Source organism: Lupinus angustifolius, chromosome LG06 (assembly GCF_001865875.1).
Source record: "Lupinus angustifolius cultivar Tanjil chromosome LG06, LupAngTanjil_v1.0, whole genome shotgun sequence".
In the NCBI taxonomy this organism is placed as follows: Eukaryota; Viridiplantae; Streptophyta; class Magnoliopsida; order Fabales; family Fabaceae; genus Lupinus; species Lupinus angustifolius.
The window spans coordinates 6094813-6117768 of NC_032014.1; the positions used below are offsets into that span (position 1 = coordinate 6094813).

The 22956-nt window shown below is 28.6% G+C and overlaps 2 protein-coding genes across 2 annotated transcripts; one reads left to right on the forward strand and one right to left on the reverse strand.

Annotated features, from left to right (window-relative positions):
- LOC109350407 lies at positions 6281-6910 on the reverse strand. The gene is made up of 2 exons (XM_019591647.1): positions 6601-6910; positions 6281-6513 (listed from the first exon to the last, which is right to left on the reverse strand). Exons 1-2 carry the CDS (start codon positions 6908-6910, stop codon positions 6281-6283), a joined length of 543 nt encoding a protein of 180 aa, XP_019447192.1.
- Positions 11389-12531, forward strand: LOC109350408 (putative F-box protein At3g16210). Its single transcript, XM_019591648.1, has one exon. The coding sequence runs from the start codon at positions 11389-11391 to the stop codon at positions 12529-12531; it is 1143 nt and encodes a 380-aa protein (XP_019447193.1).

The window sequence follows — 22956 nt, forward strand, 5'->3', positions numbered from 1 at the left end:
GACAACATAAAATAGCGCGACAAGGAACTAGTCTTATAGTGCACTACTTTACATTGCTTTTATTAGATTATTATTTTTTTAAATTAACAAGATGAGATAACCGCCACACCTATTCAACCCTCTTCTAGGTGTTCCTAGGCCACTGATACACAGGCCATGGATCTCAAAACTCTTAGGATCCATCATTGTCTTGCTAATGGTCAGACTCTCCATGAAACAAGTTATATTAGGCCATTGTAAGGCTAAAATATATCTTTCCAAATCCAATTTGGATTTGGATACAAAAATGAGGTTAAGAATGAATTTTTTTTATAGAGATAAAACAATATATGCTTATCAACAAAGCACTATTGTTATCAAATATATAGGACTGTAAGTGAGAGTTGTGTTGAACCAACTCTCCTCCAAAATACAATGTCAACCTAGTATAAATTTAATTATGTGTTTAACTGGTAAAAGAAAATAACAAAAATTAGAAATTACCTACAATGGTATTTTTTTTTTCAAAAGACTAAGTGAACAAACGTAATTAAAACACTAACCAAAAGAGAAAAATAATCTTCTGTCATATGTTTTCACATAGTAAATCCACTTATATTTTTATATAAATATAATTATCTTGTATAACTCATATTTGACAATCATTTTTATATTTCTACTTATCTCACTTCCATATATTTGTATTTTTTCTTTCTAATTTATTTATTATTTGTTACTTTGTTGATAATTTAGAGTAATGATATTTCTCTTTCCTTTTCACTCATTCTTTTAGCATACATAATTACTATTTATTTGTGAGCTCAAAATCAACGAAAATAAAATTAAGTTACCTAATTTCACATAAAAATGAATATAAACAAAGAAATTTGCTACATTGTATCTATTTTTACCTGAATATTTTTCTTTCAATTTATGAAGGAAGGGAAAATGTGGAATTTTTGATAGTTTTCCTTCCTTCATTTTCTTCCCAAATTAGGGAGAAAAGTTTTTTATGGGATCTATACATATTTTTTTCCTCCCCCCAGTTTATGTTGAAACCAAATGGTGAAAAATGAAATTTTCCACCACTTTCCTTTTATTTCCTACGTAACCAAACATAGTGTTAAAAGAATACATACAATAGGCTTGTGGATTTACTATGTGAAAACATATGATAGAGTTGGTTCTAATCCATTAATTATGCCAGCTCTTGCCGTTTTTCTTTCTCAATGTTATTCATCTATCTTCCAAAACCAAATTGGAATTGGAAGGGTACATTTTTATGTTGCAATGGCCCAACCCTACTTGTTTTATGGTAGGCCACATGATAAAATGCAGTGATGAATCTTAGGAGGTTTGGGATTCATGGACTATAACCATACAACTCTAAACTTAACAAACTGAAACAAACCTCTAACTAACTTTTTCCTAAGAGGGCCTAATTTCTAATGTCTTTCCTAGAATCCCTACCAATGGATCTTCCTAATAACTGACTCAACGTGCTTTCTTATGATAATTATCCTTTCTAGTTAGGAGAGTGAAACTGCCATGGGAAATATTCAGGCTCTAGCAGAGTAGGTGATTATTTATTCAAAAACAACCATGTGTTCAAAAAATTGTAAGCTTTAACTCTAGCGAGAATACTCACAAGAGCAAGTAAGTTTTATATTTTAATTTTCAATATTTTTTATATTGTTTGTTTAATCACATAAAATTATTAATTTTCTTAAATATATAGTTCATTTGCATGTAAACCTTTTTATAATATATACATTTTTAAATATGATATATATATATATAAAATAATAATATATATACAAATATAAATATAATATATATACAAATATAAATATAGTATATATTAATATAATATATAGAGGATGCATCAATTTAAGCTTACACTAAATTACGTAAATACATTTAATCTCATCCGTTCAATTTTTTAAAATTCAATAGACTATAAACACTTACAATTTTCGTCTACTCCATGCAAGAAATTCTCTCATTCCATGCGCGACATTTTCACACTCCATACACGATATTCGCACACTTCATGCATGATATTCACACAGTCCATGCACGATACTCGCACACTTCATGCACGATACTCGCACACTTCATGCGCGATACTCGCACACTTCATGCACGAGTTCATACACACATATTTCATGCACCATTTCACACACGCACGTTTCACGCACCCGTTCATACACATACACACTTCATGCACAAGTATGCATGTATAAAAAATATATATATATACACACATTAGGGGAGATCGGTTTACACCCAATTTAAATTACACAACTTATAATCAATCTCATCCATCATTTTTTAAAATCCAACATATTATAACACTTGCAAATTTCGTCCACTTCATTAACAATACTCTTCCAAGAGCCTCCTTGAAAGCAGTAGATAAGGTTGATAGCTCATAAGGGCTACCAACGACAACAAGCTTACCTTCAAATGAAAGATAAGTAAATTAATAATTACAAAAAATTATACAGGCTATAAAACGTTGGAAATTAAAATAAAATAAAAACTCACTTGTTTTGGCCAGCTTCCCCACTAGATTTCTAGTATTCAAACTATTGTATGTAGATACTACTTTGGATAAATAGAAACATGGATTATATCCCGAGTATCTTCCGTGATCGTTCCACTCCATAGCCCAGAAAGCACGATTATCACCATAAAGCATATCGGGCCATACAATAGAAATATCTTCATGTAAAATCTGTGTACATAATAATACCTTCTCATCCTTTAGGAAATGGTATCGTAGATGTGTCTTTGGGGTGCCAAACATTTTTTTTAAACGGCCAAAGACCATGGATCCCAAAACTATTGGGATCCCAAAACTATTGGGATCCATCACTGTCTTGCTAATGATCTTATCCTCCTTGAAACAAGTTGTATTAGGTCATTGTAAGGCCAAGATATATCCGTCTAAATCCAACTTGGATTGGGAAGATACGAAAATGAGGTTGAGAATAAATTTTTTTGAAAAAGATACGACAACATTTGGATTAGACATTTTAGATTACTTTCAAAAGTGATGGAGAAGTTGAAAGATGCCTATCAACAAATCACTATTGCTAACATATATATAGGACTCTAACAGAGAGTTGTTGTGCTGAACCAACTCTCCACCAAAATAGAATGTGAACGTAATATAAATTTAATTATGTGTTTAACTGTTAAAAGAAAAGAAGAATAATAAAAAATTACCTAAAATGTTATTATTTCCTAAAAGACTAAATGAACAAACATAATTAAAACACTAACCAAAAGAGAAAAGTAATCTTTTATCATATGTTTTCACACACTAAGTCCACAAGCCTATTGTATGTATTCTTTTAATATCATATGTTTTCACACAGTAAGTCCACAAGCATATTGTATGTATTCTTTTAATATTGTTATGATACAAATTTATTAGAAATACTTTTGAAAGTTTGTCATTAATTTAGAGGAAGATGGTGCAATTCATAGAGTTGTATAGTAATATCCCATACGAGAAAGAATGGGAGTAAATATAGATGAAATATTGTTCATATTAGATATAGTTTATGAAGTTAAAGAAATTATGGAATGAAAGAAGAAGCAGGGAGGGTGGCTATTACCTTGACCGCCCCGGAGTTGCTACAAAACAACCAGAAAAGAGAATCGTTGCAACTTCACCACAAAGAGAATACTTTGGGAGCCTATAACAGAAGGAAGAAAATAATGGAGGACCATGAGATGGAAGAAAAAGAAAAGTAAAGTCCAATGGATATGGAACAATATGGCCATAAGGTTTTGAAAAATGAATAGAGTGGAAGAATGGTTGAGAAAAAGAAAGGGTAGAGCCAAAATAAAGAGGTGGAAGCAGCTAGGGAAATTGTTCCCATTAAAGGTACTATAAAGAGGGGGAGGAAATTATCAAACAAACCCCATTCAATGTACTTCAAAGCACTTTAAGAGTTCACGTGCCTATTGAAAAAGATGCCACAACATTTGGATTAGACATTTTAGATTACTTTCAAAGGTGATGGAGAAGTTGAAAGATGTGTATCAACAAATTACTATTGCTAACATATATATAGCACTCTAACAGAGAGGTGTGCTGAACCAACTCTCCACCAAAATAGAATGTGAACGTAATACAAAAATAGAATGTGAACATAATATAAATTTAATTATGTGTTTAACTGATAAAAGAAAAGAAGAATAATAAAAAATTACCTATAATGGTATTATTTCCTAAAAGACTAAATGAACAAACATAATTAAAACACTAACCAAAAGAGAAAAGTATTCTTTTAATATCATATGTTTTCACACATTAAGTCCACAAGCCTATTGTATGTATTCTTTTAATATCATATGTTTTCACACAATAAGTCCACAAGTCTATTGTATGTATTCTTTTAATATCATATCTTTTCACACAGTAAGTCCACAAGCATATTGTATGTATTCTTTTAATATTGTTATGATTGTTGTGATACAAATTTATTAGAAATAATTTTGAATGTTTGCAATTAATTTAGAGGAAGATGGTGCAATTCATAGAGTTGTATAGTAATATGTCATACGAGAAAGAATGGAAGTAATTATAGATGAAATATTGATCTGTGTGCATGGTTTATCTTTAACATTTCTTTTGGCTAAGTTATTAATACTTACATTGTTACTTTGTGCATATTATCTGCACACTTCTAAAAATACAGCTTTCCTGAATTGATAAACTTTATATAATTATTTTTTATTCAATTAGTTATTTCTTGAATTGATAAATTTTATACATTGTAAGCTACCTATTTAGGAGTTGAATACTTATTTATGAGAAAGGCAAATTAAATCATTATTTCAGTGTCTTGATGTAATTGTTTTTAACTATGGTCTCTTGATTCCCCCTATTAAACTGACCCTTAAGTTAAAAATGGTTACTCTTAAGTCCTAACAATTTTTTAGGGGAACTTTCGTCCTTGAAGTGATTATTCCCCTTATGAATTTTTTAGGGGAACTTTCATCTCTGAAGTAACTTTCCTGGATTAACTTAACCTATCCCAATTGCATATTTACCTAACCAAAGTGCCACTTTAACCTATAGTCAACATTTTAGCCTATGTGCTTCATAACACTCCAAAATAGTGACTAGTAGGGACATCTTTGTTAACATCAGAAAATTAATGCTTCTAATAAAACCTACTAAATTGGACTTAAGAGTGAAGAGAATATGACAAGTGCCATGACGACATAGGATCTGGCCATTATAAAGGGCCAACTCTATACTCTAGTTTGACGGGTTCATGCAAAACCAACCATGTGTTCAAAAAATTGCAAGCTTCAACTCTAGCGAGGATACTCACAAGAGGAAGTAAGTTTTATATTTTAATTTTCAATATTTTTTTATATTGTTTGTTTACTCACATCAAATTATTAATTTTCTTAAATATATAGTTCATTTTCATGTAAACCTTTTTATAATATATACATTTTTAAATATAATATATATAAAAATAATAATAATAATAATAATATATATACAAATATAAATATAATATATATACAAATATAAATATAGTATATGTAAATATAATATATAGAGGATGCATCAATTTAAGCTTACATTAAATTACATAAATACATTTAATCTCATCCGTTCAATTTTTTAAAATTCAATAGACTATAAACACTTACAATTTTCGTCTACTCCATGCAAGAAATTCTCTCATACCATGCACGACATTCTCACACTCCATACACGATATTCGCACACTTCATGGATGATATTCACACAGTCCCTACACGATACTAACACACTTCATGCACGAGTTCATACACACATATTTCATGCACCATTTCACACACGCACGTTTCACGCACCCGTTCATACACATACATACTTCATGCATGAGTATGCATGTATTAGAACTATATATACACACATTAGGGGAGATCGGTTTACACCCAATAAAAGAGATATCATATAATGAAAATATATTCTAAATTTGGAATTTCACTTTTATTCTCATTCCATCCGTATGTCACCACAAAAATTGAAGGTAAAGGACAGCACAACATCTATTTGGGATCCATTAAAGATTCATTAGAAGAAGCATGCTCATCTATGAAATTAAACAACAAAACTGAAAGTGCTTTATCCATATTTATTGTGACGTAGAACTATTGCATGAATCGAAAAAGGAAGGCCAAGGAAGAGTACAAAATTATAATGCTATTGATAAATGTGTCATTGGCATATAAAGTCCTCCATGCACAATTATTATAATTATTATTACAATACTAGCTAAATCAGAGGTTTAGGGAATATTACAGTGCTAAGACAATTTTCAGCTAACATAGGAGGTTGGATACGATTGAACCTAATGTCGTAATACACTCGCATTTCCCAAAGATAACATATTTCCTTAATAACAACGCACTTAATAAATATGTCATTTTTGCCACTTCCAAGAGCCTCCTTGAAAGTAGTAGATAAGGTTGATAGCTCATAAGAGCTACCAATGACAACAGGCTTACCTTCAAATGAAACATAAGTAAATTAATAGTTACAAAAAATTATACACGCTATAAAATGTTGGAAATTAAAATAAAATAAAAACTCACTTGTTTTGGCCAGCTTCCCCACTAGATTTCTAGTATTCAAAATATTGTATGTAGATACTGCTTTGGAAAAATAGTAACATGGATTATATCCCGAGTATCTTCCGTGATCGTTCCACTCCATAGCCCAGAAAGCACGATTATCACCATAAAACATATCGGGCCATACAATAGAAATATCTCCATGTAAAATCTGTGTACATAATAATACCTTCTCATCCTTAGTAAATGGTATCGTAGATGTTTCTTTGGGGCGCCGAATATTTTTGTTAAACGACCAAAGACCACGGATCCCAAAACTATTGGGATCCATCACTGTCTTGCTAATGATCTTACCCTCCTTGAAACAAGTTGTATTAGGTCATTGTAAGGCCAAGATATATCCGTCTAAATCCAACTTGGATTGGGAAGATACGAAAATGAGGTTGAGAATAAATTTTTTTGAAAAAGATACGACAACATTTGGATTAGACATTTTAGATTACTTTCAAAAGTGATGGAGAAGTTGAAAGATGCCTATCAACAAATCACTATTGCTAACATATATATAGGACTCTAACAGAGAGTTGTTGTGCTGAACCAACTCTCCACCAAAATAGAATGTGAACGTAATATAAATTTAATTATGTGTTTAACTGTTAAAAGAAAAGAAGAATAATAAAAACTTACCTACAATGTTATTATTTCCTAAAAGACTCAATGAACAAACATAATTAAAACACTAACCAAAAGAGAAAAATAATCTTTTATCATATGTTTTCACACACTAAGTCCACAAGCCTATTTTATGTATTCTTTTAATATCATATGTTTTAACACTAAGTCCACAAGCCTATTGTATGTATTCTTTTAATATCATATGTTTTCACACGGTAAGTCCACAAGCATACTGTATGTATTCTTTTAATATTGTTATGATTGTTGTGATACAAATTTATTAGAAATACTTTTGAAAGTTTGTCATCAATTTGGTCTTTTAAAATTCACAATGGAATACTTTTGAAATACTTTTCAAATTCACAATGGAATAAATAAGTTATTTAATTTGGTCTTTCAATTGTAGACTACATTTAATCTTAATTCTTCCTCTAACGGGATAAAGAGAATAGAGTTGTCTCTTTTATCTTTTGTATTACAATTGAAATCATAACCATTATTTTTTAGAATTATATGTTATTTCATGAAAAGTAACACCTCTTTAATTTGAATTCAAACTTTTTCATAAAGTAAAAATAAGACTTTTGATATTTCCAATGATAAGTACTTCTATAGACATAAGTCTTACTTGAATTATATGATTTGATTTGGGTAATAAAAAGTAACCTGACATATTTATACATTTCTTCTCTCTTACCAAAAGAATTTGATAAATCTCTTCTGTCACGAGCGTTGCAATTTACTACATTGAAATGTATGTGTGAAAATATTGATATATTATTATTCATATTGCATATGAACATCTTAAATATTGATACATTATACCTATAGTTTCCAATTAAAGTGGATATGGACCTAAAAACTTGAAAGAATATCAAATTCTTCATTTGGCAGTTAAGTCACAATGCAATTTCAACCAACTCTCTAAGGGCAAATAAAGGTATTAATTGTTCTAGATCTTGTAGCAGATGCGGTGCCTGTGAAGAATATATCTTTCATTGTCTTAAGGATTGCCCTTCAACTTCAGATTTGTGGAATTCAAAGAGATTCACATCGGAAGACTTCTTTAGCAACAATGATATCATTAGTTGGGTTAAAGGCAATTGCATGAATTTTGGTAACAATTTTCTTGCAACTTTGTGGTGGTCGTGGAGAAGTAGAAATGTAACTTTTTTGCATCAACACTGAACCAATAAGCATCCAATCTATTTGCTTTCAAGCAAGACGTCTCCAAAATGATCTAGACTCTACTTTTCAACAACATGTGAATGATTCTTCTTATCCTCGTTTGATTAGTTGGACTTGCCCTCCCGAAGATTTTGTGGATGGTAGCTCTTTGGGCAATCCTGGTCTTGTGGGTTTTGGTGGAATTGCTAGAGATTCTTTAGGCAAGTTCATCTTCAGCTATGCAGGATCCATCGGTATAGCAGATAATTTGAGGCAAAACTATTTCCTCTCTACCATGGCTTGAATACATGTTGGAGAAAACGACTCCAAAAAATAATATGTATGTTTGACTATATGGATAGGGTTTCACTGATCGCAAACTCGTCTCCACTCTACACATATGTATTTTTCCATTATATAGGCAATTTGTGATCTTCTTCAACAAGACTGACATGTAGAAATTTAACACATTCTAAGGGAGGGTAACACATGCACTGATTTCTTAGATAAGCATGGTGCCTCTGATAACCATACTTTTTCTTTTTTTTATTCACCTCACCATGAGCTCACAAGCATGTTGCTAGTAGATGTTATGGAAATTTCCTTTATAAGGCGTTAGCGCCTCTCTCTTTTGTTTTACTTTCATCAATTCACCCAAAAAAACGACAATGATATTCTAAAAAACTAGTAAGTTATCTGCACAAATGCATTGAGCAATATTATTTTGCACATGATTAATAACACATATGTTACCCATCCATTCACACGAGACTAATTGATTTTGATGTATATTTAAAATTATATGAGTATCAATCTTATTAAATATGTATATATAGTGTAATAACTTTATAAAGTCAATGTCCCTAACTTTAAAAATGGAAGAGAAGATAGAAGAAGAAGAATATAAAACAAAACTGGAGAGAGGAGTAAATGAGATGTGAAGGAGGATTCAAATCTAATTTAATGTGAAATATAATTTAAACACAAATAGATCAATCAATTATTAATTTTAAATTATTAAGATATATAATATAATGTGGGAATGCACATAGGAATATGATAGACATGTTCTAGAGGGAAAATTTTGGTTGAGAAAGTGATATTTGTCATGATGAACATTTTTTTCTTAGATAGTTATTAATAAAGTATATATGAGAAAAAAATATATACACCGATCGAGTATGAGTTATATATTATTGTTGTATTATTCATCATTGATATTTAATTATTGTTGGATTTTTTTAAAAAGTAATCCAAATAAATGGTGAATTATGAGACTCGTGTATATAAATCTTTATACTATCAATATATAGATTTTACACCCAAAAATTATTTACACTCTTCATATACTCTTGTTAAACAAGACTTATAAATACATATCAGTTTAATAAAAAAATTGGCATCCATTTGTTATCATATTTCATTATACTATGCAATTAAATTGGTAAATACAAAAAATACATATCAAAACTGCTTTTGTCTTATCTAATGTATTATTGCATTATAACATAGGGTGAAAGAAGAGTTGATAATGAACCAAACCAACTCGATATTTGTTTGAAATTTCATTTATTATTTTGTTCGTCAAAACTTGATTTATGAACCAAATGAGCTGAATTTGAGGTAGAAATTAAATTCGTTAAATAAACGAGTCGTACTTGAGATGAATATAATTCAATTCGTTAGGTTCATTGCTAGCTCTATATATATAATATTATATTAATATTTTATTATATATGTATATTATACTATATAAATATTATTATAATATTTTATAATATATAAATATAAATAAAATATTAATATATATAAACTAATATTTTATGTTTATTATTATACCATGATTCTATATTATTTTTATGTTTATTATTGTTATATATAACTTTGTGCAATATTTTTTTTAAATGAATTAATAATCTAAGTTGTCTAAATGAATCAATTTAAGTTGAGTTGAATTGTTCGTGAACTTTAATTGAGTGGAATTGTTCGTAAACTTTAATTGAGTAGAACTTGAGCTAAAAAAATAATCCCTAACAAACTCGAGTCAAGTTTCGAGCTGAGCTAATTGTTATCTAGCTGAACCAAGTTGAGTTCTGAATCGAGTCGGTTCGGCTCATTTCTAGTTATAAGTGAAAGTAAAAAACATTTTACAAAAGTTAAGGACTATAGTAAAATATTATCAATGTTAATGACTAAAGTGACAAAAGAGATTACAAAGTAGAGGACCTAAATGTATTCAAAAAGGGCTAACAAACATTTGTATAACTAATGATAGCAAATAAGCATTCAAAAGATATTATTTTTGTTTTGGAAATTACTATTTTTTTAATTAATATATTATTTTCTAATCAAACTTAGATTAGTCAAAGTCCAAATGTCTAGAGCTTAGAATTATTATTATTTTGAACATTAAATTAAAAAATCCAATAAAATATTTTTAATTTAATAAACGTTTTAGAAATAAACATTTTCCATAATTACGTAAAAATAAATGTTTTAGAAATAACTTTTGTTTTCCATAATTATATTTATCATCTTTTTATTAATTAATTGTACTTTAACTCCTCTCTAATAAAATTGATTCGTTACATTTTTATGTTACCAGCGAATGAGATCCACACCTCTGTAATAACACTTGAAGTTACAATTAAGTAAATGATTTAATACGCATACACTAATAATATAATTACTTTTATATTGTTAGTCAATTATTCATCATTAATTTATTAATCATTATTAATTCTCAAACAAAAGTAATATATATCAATAATAAATGATATACTGACAATATAAAAAACTTGTGCACATATTTTTTACTCTTTGGTAAACCATGAGTCAACTCCTTATCAACTATTTAATATATAAAATAATAATAAAATGAGTAATATAATAAAATTTTAATAAAGAAATATATTACTAAGCAACTAAGAATTGGTACTTATGATTATAAATAAAGATTGGAACTAAATGGAAGAAGTAAAAGCGAGAAGAAAAGTGAAGAGAATGGGAGGGAGGACTGAATTGGCTGAAGATTTAGTGGAAAATATATTGGTGAGGTTGCCGGTGAAGTCCCTAATGCGATTCAAATGTGTTGATAGGTCATGGAATGTTTTGTTCAAAACACCTACTTTTGTCAACAACCACTTGCAGATTCACCGAAATCAGGATAATATCATGTTCTCACACAGATATTTTTTTAGGTGGGTGGATCTCAACAAATTTTTAATGCTTGACAGTAGAGACATGTTTCCCGAGTTTAATTCTGAAGGGTTGTATGATGATGACAAGATACACTTATATAACACACAAGGCCATTGCAACGGTGTTTTTTGTATCTGCGTACTCTTTAAACATGAAATTTTTCCAGGTGAAGGTAGATACCATAAGTCAATTCTATGGAATCCAGCAACCAGAGAGGTTAAGGTTGTCCCCCCTCCTCCAATGCCTTCCCGTAGTCATCATTATACTTTGCTCTCCGGTTTTGGTGCTGATCCCAATTCCAACGACCTCAATGTTGTTAATCTTATCATTGATAATGAGAATAATCATCCTCCCCATGCTGTGCTATACAATCTCATCACGAATTCATGGACCCTTATTACTATTGATCCCGTCCTTGTTGATACTATAAGTAATTTAAGCTTGAACTACAGAGGCTTTCTTGCCAAGGGAATTTGCTACTGGATCATAAGCCATGGTTGTTTTGATGATGAAAATATCCTATGCTTTGACTTTCGCAATAACCAATTCCACATACTTCAGCGCCCTCCAACTTCAAAAGGAAACCAAAGTGATTTTATAACTGAGGTCAATGATTCCACTGCTTATGTTGTACATTATTATGGTAAAGAAAATTATTGTAAGGTTGAAATCTGGATTTTGGAACAAGATAGGTGGACTAAAAAACACACATTTCCACCATTTGAAGCTTTGGATGGTCTCTATAACATTTGGAAGGGTGGGGCTGAATTTATTGGACTCGCCGCCGCTGGAGGGCAATTTCATTCATTTAACTCTGATTCTCAACTTGTTCGTAGTCTTGGTGTTTCAAGTCTAATGACAGACGTCGTACTTAAGTATGTGGAAAGCATAACTTCCCTATCCTTCTAGCAAGCTATGACAATAGGACTGTCAATAATAATATATTTATATACCAGATTTGGATGAGATTGCTTTAGTAATATTCACTTATTCTATGCTTATGGTGATTTCATGAAAATAAATTGCCTATGTTTCTTTATTCAACTTCAATTCCAATGGTCATTGGGGTTTGTTCTTCATCATATTAATAAATTTCATGATATCCAAAATATTCAATCTTTATTCTTTTATGTGAATGCAATATTTCAAAGGAACAATGTTGTTGTTCTCCCATTTGACTTGAAATGCTACAATGTATTACTTTATTTCGTCATCTCATATAGAAGACTTAGTTATTATAAGTGAGGGATATTAATGTAGACATATATCAATATTATATTGAGGTTGATAACAATTCAAAATATTGTGTTCACCAAATGGGTCTTGTGGTACCCAAGTTTGTTTGTTTAGAAGGGCTTTGCATTTGAGGGGTGAATTTATCTCTGAATATTTCGCTATTTTAATTAATAGTTTCAATTTTAAGTATTTTTAACTGATTAGATAAAGTAATTAAGCTTTTGTAACTCCAAATAATCAATTATTTACTCTTTTATGGTTTAATTTGTTTATTATTAACAATAACATATTATTAATCTTTACCACTTCGATTTAAAATGGTAGAGGTCGAGATTCAAATTATCTATAATTTATTTTCCCCTTTCAATGAGAAATATATATTTTTTGTGAATAAAAATTATAATTATTTTAAATAAAAATGGAATTAGTGTAAATTTTTCTCATTGAAAATGGTATTATATTTAGGAAATATGAAAGGTATAATTTTGGCACTCCGAAATAATTTCTTTCAAGTTTACTCATCATGTTTTTAGTTTTAAAATTTTCATCAATTGAATGTGACTTTAAATTCCAATAAATAGGTTTAAAAAGAAAAAAGATATTGTTCATTTTTTAATAAGTTAAAAAATGATTTTAAATACTACTATTTATACAATATCATCAAACAATTACTTACTATTCTCTATTATAACTTAGTTTCTTTGTTATTGTTAATAACTTATTATTATTATTCACCATTTTGATATAAAATTGTAGAGGTGAATATTCAAAAATAGTCTAATATAAAGTTAATTAAAAAATTGTCATTTTTTTTAACAAAACTCATTTTTATTTTCAAATACTACTAATTATAATACCATCAAATAAATATTAATTATAGTCTAATATAACCTACTTTTTTTACTATTACTAATTATGTATTTTTATTGTTCACCATTATAGATGTCGAAATTCAAACTCTTTTACGAAAGAGTGATTATCTTTAAATTTAAACTCTTTCATAATGTAGAAATCAAATTTTTAATATTTACACAATAATTGTCATGACAATTATATTTATAATCATAAATCTTACTTGAATTATATCATTTTAATTTGACTAAAAAAATAATAACCTAACATATTTATACATTGTATGTGGAACTCAAAATTTCTCTCTTACCATAAAAATGGAATGGATTAACCTCTTTTCTCAAGAGAGTAGTAATTGACTACATTCAAATGTCTTATGAAAATATTGATGCATCATGTTGCTTTTTAACGTCTTAAATATCATTTTTTTAAAAGTTATACAATAAATGAGTAATGTTATTCTAAAAAAATCACAATCCTCATATACTCTTATTAAAACATAGTTATACATACATATAATACTGGTTGGTTGTTACAATTGGAAAATCAGCCTCCATTTATTTTGATATATCAGCCTCCATTTATTTTGATATATCATTATATTGGACATGTAATTATATCAGTAAATATTGAAAAATACAGGTCAAAATGTCATACTACATTAGTTAAAATCAGTTTGTACATTAAAAAAACTAAATATCTTTCTAAATATGTAATAAAGATTAGAGGCTTAAACTCTATAATTATTTATAACATAAAAAGTCATTGAACTATCTCAATATTTACATTATATGTTAAAAATAATATTTATATTCATAAATATAATATATTTATTTTAACAATTATACTGCTATATAAATATTGTTGAGATATTGTGAAGGATATGATATTAATAATTTTTCCTTAAACTCATACCTCAATTTTAACCTTGATTTTTTATACATAACATTTTAGTTTCTATTTAAGTTGGACCAGCTAAAACTCCATCATTGTTAACCAAAATAAATTTGGATTTAACAAGGGAATTAAATATAGGAGTGGGTTTAGGGGTAAGTTAAATATGTCTCAACTCATCCTCACATGCATGCTCCTTTTGTCACTTGTTTGTAATAAGTATAAGTTGTCTTAAAACATGTCTCAAAACATGTTTCATATTAATAAAGAATGAAGATTTCTTATTTTTATTAGTATCCTAATTTATATCCTAATTTATATCTCAGAACAATAAAAATATTTTATATAATAAAAAAATTAAATTATAAATTAATATTTTTATATTATTTTGTGTATAATTCTATTGAATATGGACATAGAAATATTATTTTTTGGGACAAAGGATTCTTATTTACCAATAAAAACCTATGTTGACGATTAAAAAGGTAAATTAAACTAATATCTAAGTTGTAGTAAAATTATAGAAATCATCATCCTTTTTTGTATCTCTATACATACCACCCTTATTTATATACATACACTATGTTAAGTACCAGTGAACAAAGAAATAGGTGATTTTTTAAACAAAGATGATAATAATTGTAATTAAGTTAAACAAAATATGGTATATTATTGAGACAAGTTCAAGTACTATAAAAGTCATTGTCTCTTCAATATTTTTGCTTCATTACATAATGCAGATAGTGCAAAGTGTCAAGGATTGCATTAGCAATATTTTGCTTATGTTTTGATGAAGACAATGAGTTAGTTAAAGCTTGAAAATATCTCAACAATCAACATGTTAAGGGCTCAAGTGGTGACTTATTAGACTTAGGTTATAATTCTTTATTATCTTTTTAGAAGTCTAAGATGTTTGTCATAGATATTGAGTCTAGATTAGATAAACTTAGGTGTGAGTCTCACAAGACTTAATAAAGTAACTAATCCACTAAAATGATATATCATACATGTTATATATGCATATTATATGTTCATGCATATCATATATGTTATATATACATATTAGACATAATATAATTGGTAAAGCATGTATAGGAGTTAAGCATAACATATGAGTAGTTTGCCTTTTGAATCATGTGTTTTAATATGCTGGTTAATCGATTAACATGGTGACTTAATCGATTAATTCAATTGTTTTCTGTTTTAAACATGTTACACTGGTTAACCGATTAACCTCATGGCTTAATCGATTAACGTGTTTGTTTTCAGATGTTTCAACTACATAACTGAAAAAACTATTTTTAGAGGCAATATTTGTTTTGTATAAATTCTGGCTAATTGCAGAAACGACGAAGAGTGAAAAATCACAGAGAAAAGAGAATTGATCATCATTGTTAGAAACTATTAGAGAATGTTGCATTAAGAGAAAGATTAGATCATGCTAAGGCTTTAGGTTTCACATTCACATTGCATGTTCTTTGAAAAGCTTTCTTGCATCATTCTTGTGTTTCTTAAAAAAGAAAAGGAGATAGTTTTTTTATGATTGCATAATTTCATAAACCTATTGCGTGAACATTCATGTTAGACTAGGAAGTCTTGTGAGTTCTTGCTTAGGTTTTAGTCTTTGATCTTTATTATGATATTCGAGTATTAAGTACTCATTCATAACTCAAAGCATTGTAATTCAAGGATTGAGAAAATCCTAGTTGAGGTTAGGTAAGGTGTTCTTCACAAAGACTTGGAGGTCTTGGGATAAAGAGCGATATCTTGGTTGGGGTCGCTAAGAAAGGTTTTCTTTGAGGCGGTTTTGGGAAAGGTCAAACCAAGGGTGATGAAGTTCTTTGGGTTCTAAGAAATGAGCGTTTGAGTCTTGTAATTGGAAGCGTGTATGTAGCATACATTGTGTTCTATAGTGAAGAAGGAAAATCTCTCAAATCAGACGGGAGTACTGGATGTAGTTTTGCAGTGGACAGCAAAACGAATCAGGATAAAATCTTTGCGCAATCTTTTCTATCCCTTTCTCTTTTATATTTCAAAAGTTTTAATTCGAGTTTGAAGCTGGTATTTTGCATGATTATACCTTGCTATGTTCTTGTTAATATTGCATAAAAATATCTACTTGTGTGTTGGTAAATAATTGTGCAAGTTGTCGATCTGATCATTTTGTTTCTGTTTTGATGTAATTGATTAAGCCCACGGGTTAATGGATTAAGTGGGAATTTTTTAGCAAGTATGCAAAAACCCAAAAAGTGGAACATGAGCCTCACCACACCTATTCAACCCCCATTCTAGGTGTATTCTGTCATTGATACCTAACAAATGCATCAATAATTCTAAAGATATATTGTTTAAATTACTCTTATACTATATTGTAATGAACTGAAAATGAGGAATAGTTATTGACTCATATACTATTTAGATTTGTCTATACGATATACCATATTGTATTTAACTTAATTACATTTATTACCATTTTTATTTAAAAGATTACATTTTTCTCTTCTGCAAGAGTATTCATTATAATGTATGTATATAAATTAGGAGAATTGTGTGGATGTAGAAAAAAGATGGATAATTTGTATAATTTTATTAAAACTCAAAAGATGTAAGTATAATTTACTCTTTAAAAAATTAAACATTCACATTTTTTCTATTTTTGTGATTGGGTCGTGACATACTTTTCACATGACATACTCTTATTCACATATTTGTATATTCTCTATGCAAGATCAAGTTGTTCCCAAGGTGCTGGTTGGTGGCAGCCACTAGTGAAACTTTGCATTGACTAACATATTTTCTTTATGTTTGGGGCTTGGAAATTTATGCCACTTGTTTAGGACACATCTTCATCCATAAAATAAATAACAAAAAATATACAAGTCTTCATATAACTACAGAAGCCTAAATCTCTTTGATAGATAACATGGATTTATTAAGCATGACACAAGAGATTTGGTACATGTTGCATGTATAGAAAAGCACTATTGGTAGTAATCAAACTTATTTTGATAATTTCTAACTCAAGATACATTAATAAATCAATGAATAAGGCACTCTAAGTTTATTTTTATACAATTGATTTCATATAGCACGACTGGATGTTTACTAAGAAAAGCTTATATAAAGATATAACTAATACATCATATTTGAATATAAATATATTTATGTTATTTATACTAAGACTAAATTCTAATATATTGTCAATATTTTATGGGTTGCTATTCGTGTTTAAGTATGGAAGAGTGGTGGATATTGATAATGATTATTTGAGTGGGGTAGGTATTTGTGAGATGTATCAAGTTTAAACTGGATTGAATAATATATGCATGTGCTGAAATGGACATGGATAGACTCAAACTTCGAAAGCGAATCTTAGGCATAATCTTCTGATAAATTAGATGCCACATGTATATTTACAATTGCAACTTCAACATTTAATAATACAAATTTAATTACTAACGGACAAGAGGTTAAAATCATGGAAGATTTTTAATGTAATAATGTCATCCCACATATATGAACAACTCTTTGAATTCAAAGCAGATAGGAACATTATGATTAAAAGAAAAATCTTGATAGAACAAAGACTTGGTAAATATCAATGGTACTTTCAGCTTATTGGAAAGACATGCTGGAAAAGAGGTTTTCTGCACCTACAAAGTAGTCTAATGCTTAATATCGTTATCTAAAAGTGCTTTAAAAAAACCCAACAAACATAATGGTGGTGTGTTTTTTCATCTTTTGGCTCCATGATAATTTTAGCTTTTGAATAATTGACAAAATGGACAATGCTGAATCATACATTTGTCCCTTTCAAGCACCAGAAAAGTTAATCATCAACCACCCTCTTTGAAGATCAATTCGGACTTGTGGTTTCTTACCCACTAATGTTTTTGTAGTATATTACTATGGTGTCTATCCAAAACAATGGGCAAGAAGAAAAAAGTAGCTTTTGATTATATTATCTTGGCTAGTTCTAAGAGTGCAAAGGTAAAAGTGCAGATAAGTTATAGATAAACACAATTAACTACTATTTCTTTGGCTTTAAATACTATCCTCCTACTCTCATTACTATATCTTTGGAAAGCATTTTTTTTTCCACCCGCAACAAAAAAAACTGCTAACCCCATAAGAGTTAGCTCCTTATTAAAAAAAGGGAGTAAACCCTTAGTAATACTCAAAAAATAAATAAATAAATAAATAAAAGCTTTCACCATTGTCCAAATTGACATCTTTTTCCGGTATAAAAAGAGAAAATTCACAAAATTCCCTTCAATTTTATGTCTTTTTGCAAGTAGACATCATGAACTACTTTTTATTTATAATTAGTCCTTAAACTTTAACTATTGTTGAAATTAGTCTCTTCATACATATAATTTTAATCAAATTGGAATTAACAATTATTTGATTAATGTATGATTAATGGCCACATAATTTAGTAACAATCAGGGTAGACATTTTCTGGGTTATTTGGTGAGGCATTTTAAACTATATGATTAATGGTTATTTGAGGATTTTAAACTGCATAATTAATGGTCATTTTATGCATATGATTTAGTAAAAACAATATTGATAATTATTTGATCTATATTTTATGGACTCATCAACCTACAAACCATATATTTCTTAAGTCTCAAGGGTATTGTATTGACATTCTTTAAATAATAACTATATGTTAGTCAATATTTAAAAAAAAAACACAAATGATAATTTTTCACAGTTAGTAATTTAAATTTTTATAATTTTAGGACCAATTTCATCAATAGTTATAATTTAAGGAGTAATTAGGAAGAAAAAATAGTTTACGATAACAATTTGCAAAAAATATAAAATTTAAGGGAGTTTTATAAAGTTTTCCCAAAAATAAATATCATACAACTTTCAGCCAAAAAATAATGGTACTTCGGAAAATTTTGAACTATGAAATATGCAAGCAATTAGCTCCTATTAATATTTTGAGCTATGAAATATGCAATGCAATGTATCTCAGGAATCTACTTGATCTAACTTTACTCGCAAATTTACAGCATTGAAAATTAAAGCTTTTAAACTTTAATGTTATGAGAATATCATTTTCCAATACCAATTTGTCATCTTGGATTTTAGTACTACGAAGATACGACTAATACTCCCCTTTTAACAAATAACCTACTTGTTAAAAGGGGAGTATTATTCTTTTTTTTTGTCAATAAAAAAATAAAATAAAATAAAATAAAATACTCCCCTTTTAATAAGTGTGTTATTTGTAAAAAAATATGGATTTTGTGTTTGGACAATCATGGTATGTCACGATCTAATGAGCCCTGTTGGAGCGGCATTTCTCAACCCAATCCACTAGTTTAATGAGCTGGTCAAATCTAATATTGCTACAAATTAAATAATAAATATTCATTTCAATCTATTATGTTTTTCAATCTTATCAGTTTGATCTTTAAAAAATTGAAAAACTCAAAATGATTCATAAATTTTTTAAATGTTGGTCAAATTAGTCATTTTTAATATGTTTTAAGACACTTGGTATGAACTAATTTGACCCCAAAAATCACTAATTTGACCTACATTTGAAATTTTTAGGATCTTTTGGGTTTTTCATTTTCTGAAGGACCATACTGGTAAAGTCAAAAAATATGAGAGACTAAAATAAATAATTACTCCAAATTAAATAATAAATACACCTAACTCAACTAATATTTGTCCCAATAAAACCCCTAAAACTACATATTTGCTTAGTAACAAAAGAAAGAAATGTGACATCTTCTATCTTAAATGAGTGTACTACTTCATATATCAATGTTTATGAATAGTTAGAAAAATACTTAATTATAAAATTTTAACTTAAATACAATTTTGCAACTAATTAGAAAAAGTGATATATAGAATGACACACTACAACATATGTACTACCCAAGAAATATGACATCAATGGCAAGGGTGGATATCTTTTGTCCCACAAAATTCTATTACTTCATGTACAACTGTTTCTGATTGGTCGGAAAAATAATTAATTATTAAAATTTTAACTGAAATGTATTTTTCAATCAACCATAAACACCGACACTGACAAATAGAGTGACACATTTTATGGGACAACAGATGGGCTCCTTATGGCAATGGGATAGTTTCCTCTTATTAATCAGGAAGCGTAATTTTTAGAATTTATTAAATTATATATAATATTAAAGAAAAATGAAGAAATAGAGACTTAAAAATAGTAATTGAAAGATAGAGAATAATGCCTGTTGAATTTCTAAATCATTGAAAGATTTGAAAAAAATTAAAAATTATAACATCAAAATTTATAGAACAGATAAAATAATTGGTTAAATAAAAACATCCCTTTTTATTAACTTTCACCCATATTTTAGGATTAATTAAACTAATTGATTAATTGATGAGAGTATTCTCATTTACTTTAGGTTACACAATCAAGTCCTAGGGAGTTTCTGAAAAAACAAATACTCTTAGACTCATATGAAGATAGATATTTGGAATCTAGAATGTTTGAATGCCAACCTTCAACCTGCCATGCCCATAAAGTACTCTTTGGTATGTTTTAATATCAAGAAGTTGGGCAAGGAAATGTTACTACACGAATGAAAACCTACTTTTGTCTCATTCTTAAGGTTCCACCATTACATACCCTATCTCCATTATCAAAATAATAACTATATATATATATATATGTCCATGCATACATCATGTACAAATAATAGGAAACTGTATCATCCCCGGGCATCGGAGGATCCGATTCCAGCTAAGATTGTGAAATATGACATTAGAAAACTTAAATTATTTTTAGTTAAAAAACTATAAATGAAAAAATTAACCTGAACCTCACATTTTAATACTCGAGCTAATCTCATCCCAAATTATAGACAGTCACTTAAAATAGACATAAAGTGATGTCTCTGATATATTTTAACATGTTCACTAGGTTCTTTTTACAAGTTTTGGCTATACTCTGGTTCTTTACATCAAGTGGAAAAATGAAAAAGCATTCCATCTTGAAGTTGCTTTCAGTTTTAGTTTTCAATGAGTTTTTTACTTATTGGGTGTGGATAACAGAAGGCTCAGTTTAGCATTGAAAAATGTTCTCTAAATATAGTTAGAGAAGAAAATTTGGATAAAGATATAAAGTTGTTCTACCTAACGTATGCATCATGTAGTAGAAGTAGAGGATATAATAGAAAACATGACAGGGAGTATGTCATCCTTTTAGCAAACCCTTCAAATCTTATCATATATCTTTCTCTTTTCATCCCACTATACAGAATCAAATCTGTATCTATGAAAAATTGTAGTAAAACATTACATTACATAGTAGTTGGATTTTTTTTATAAAAAATAACTATTCATGTCATTACGTTATAAACAATTTTACATTATTATTAGTGAAAAGCTCAGTAAAATTGTAAATTTTTTATTTAAGTGTACAATTTTGGTTATCACAAAACTATCCCCACTTTTTTGGGTGAACAGTGCCCCATTTTATTGTGGGTATATATTAATAATTAATAATTAATAATATATTCAAATTATACTGATAAGGATATTACATTTATAAATGTAAGTTTTTATATTGTCACTTTTAAATGCTTCATCTTTTATTACTGACATTTAAAAATTGACTTTTCTAACCTATGCTCCGTACAGGTGCATATGATAAGCCATAAGTAGCATATCATTTTAAGTACCATATCCCTTTAAAGGCCATCTTATTCAAACTCTAAATTAAACTATATCTCTCCCATCTTAATTTATATTAATTGAAATACTAAGTAATTAAGACCCCCATACAAAATTCATTAACTCAATTGATTATTTTTTTAAAATCCTTATCCTCATCGGAAGAAAAAAACTTAGAAGCTTTGCAGATCAATATAATGCCAACCTTGCTAATTAGATATATATTAGCTCTTCAATCATATATTTATTTATTTTTCTCTTATAAGTAGAATTATAAAGTACTAGACAATCATCCAATTCCTTTTCTTTTTCCCTCTTCTTCATGCATGCTTTTTTTTCTTTAAACTTTCTCCGTTTCTGCTTTTTGATAAAAATAAGTGGGAAGAAAAGACAAAACATTTTTTTTCCCATAAAAATGAAAGGTTTAGAAATACATTATATGAATATCATTTTTGTTTACACTTTATTTCCCATGATCACCTCCAAATATATTTGTCTTGTATTTTTCCTAGTGTGACTCATATTTGTTTGCTTCATTTTCCTCTACATGCAGTAACTACCATATTTTTGTAAGTTGTAACTACAACTTCAAACTCATGTGCTTGGCTCTGAGTCTCTCTCCTCATCCCATTGTGGCTTTTGGGTGCACCCTTTGGTTTTAAGGAA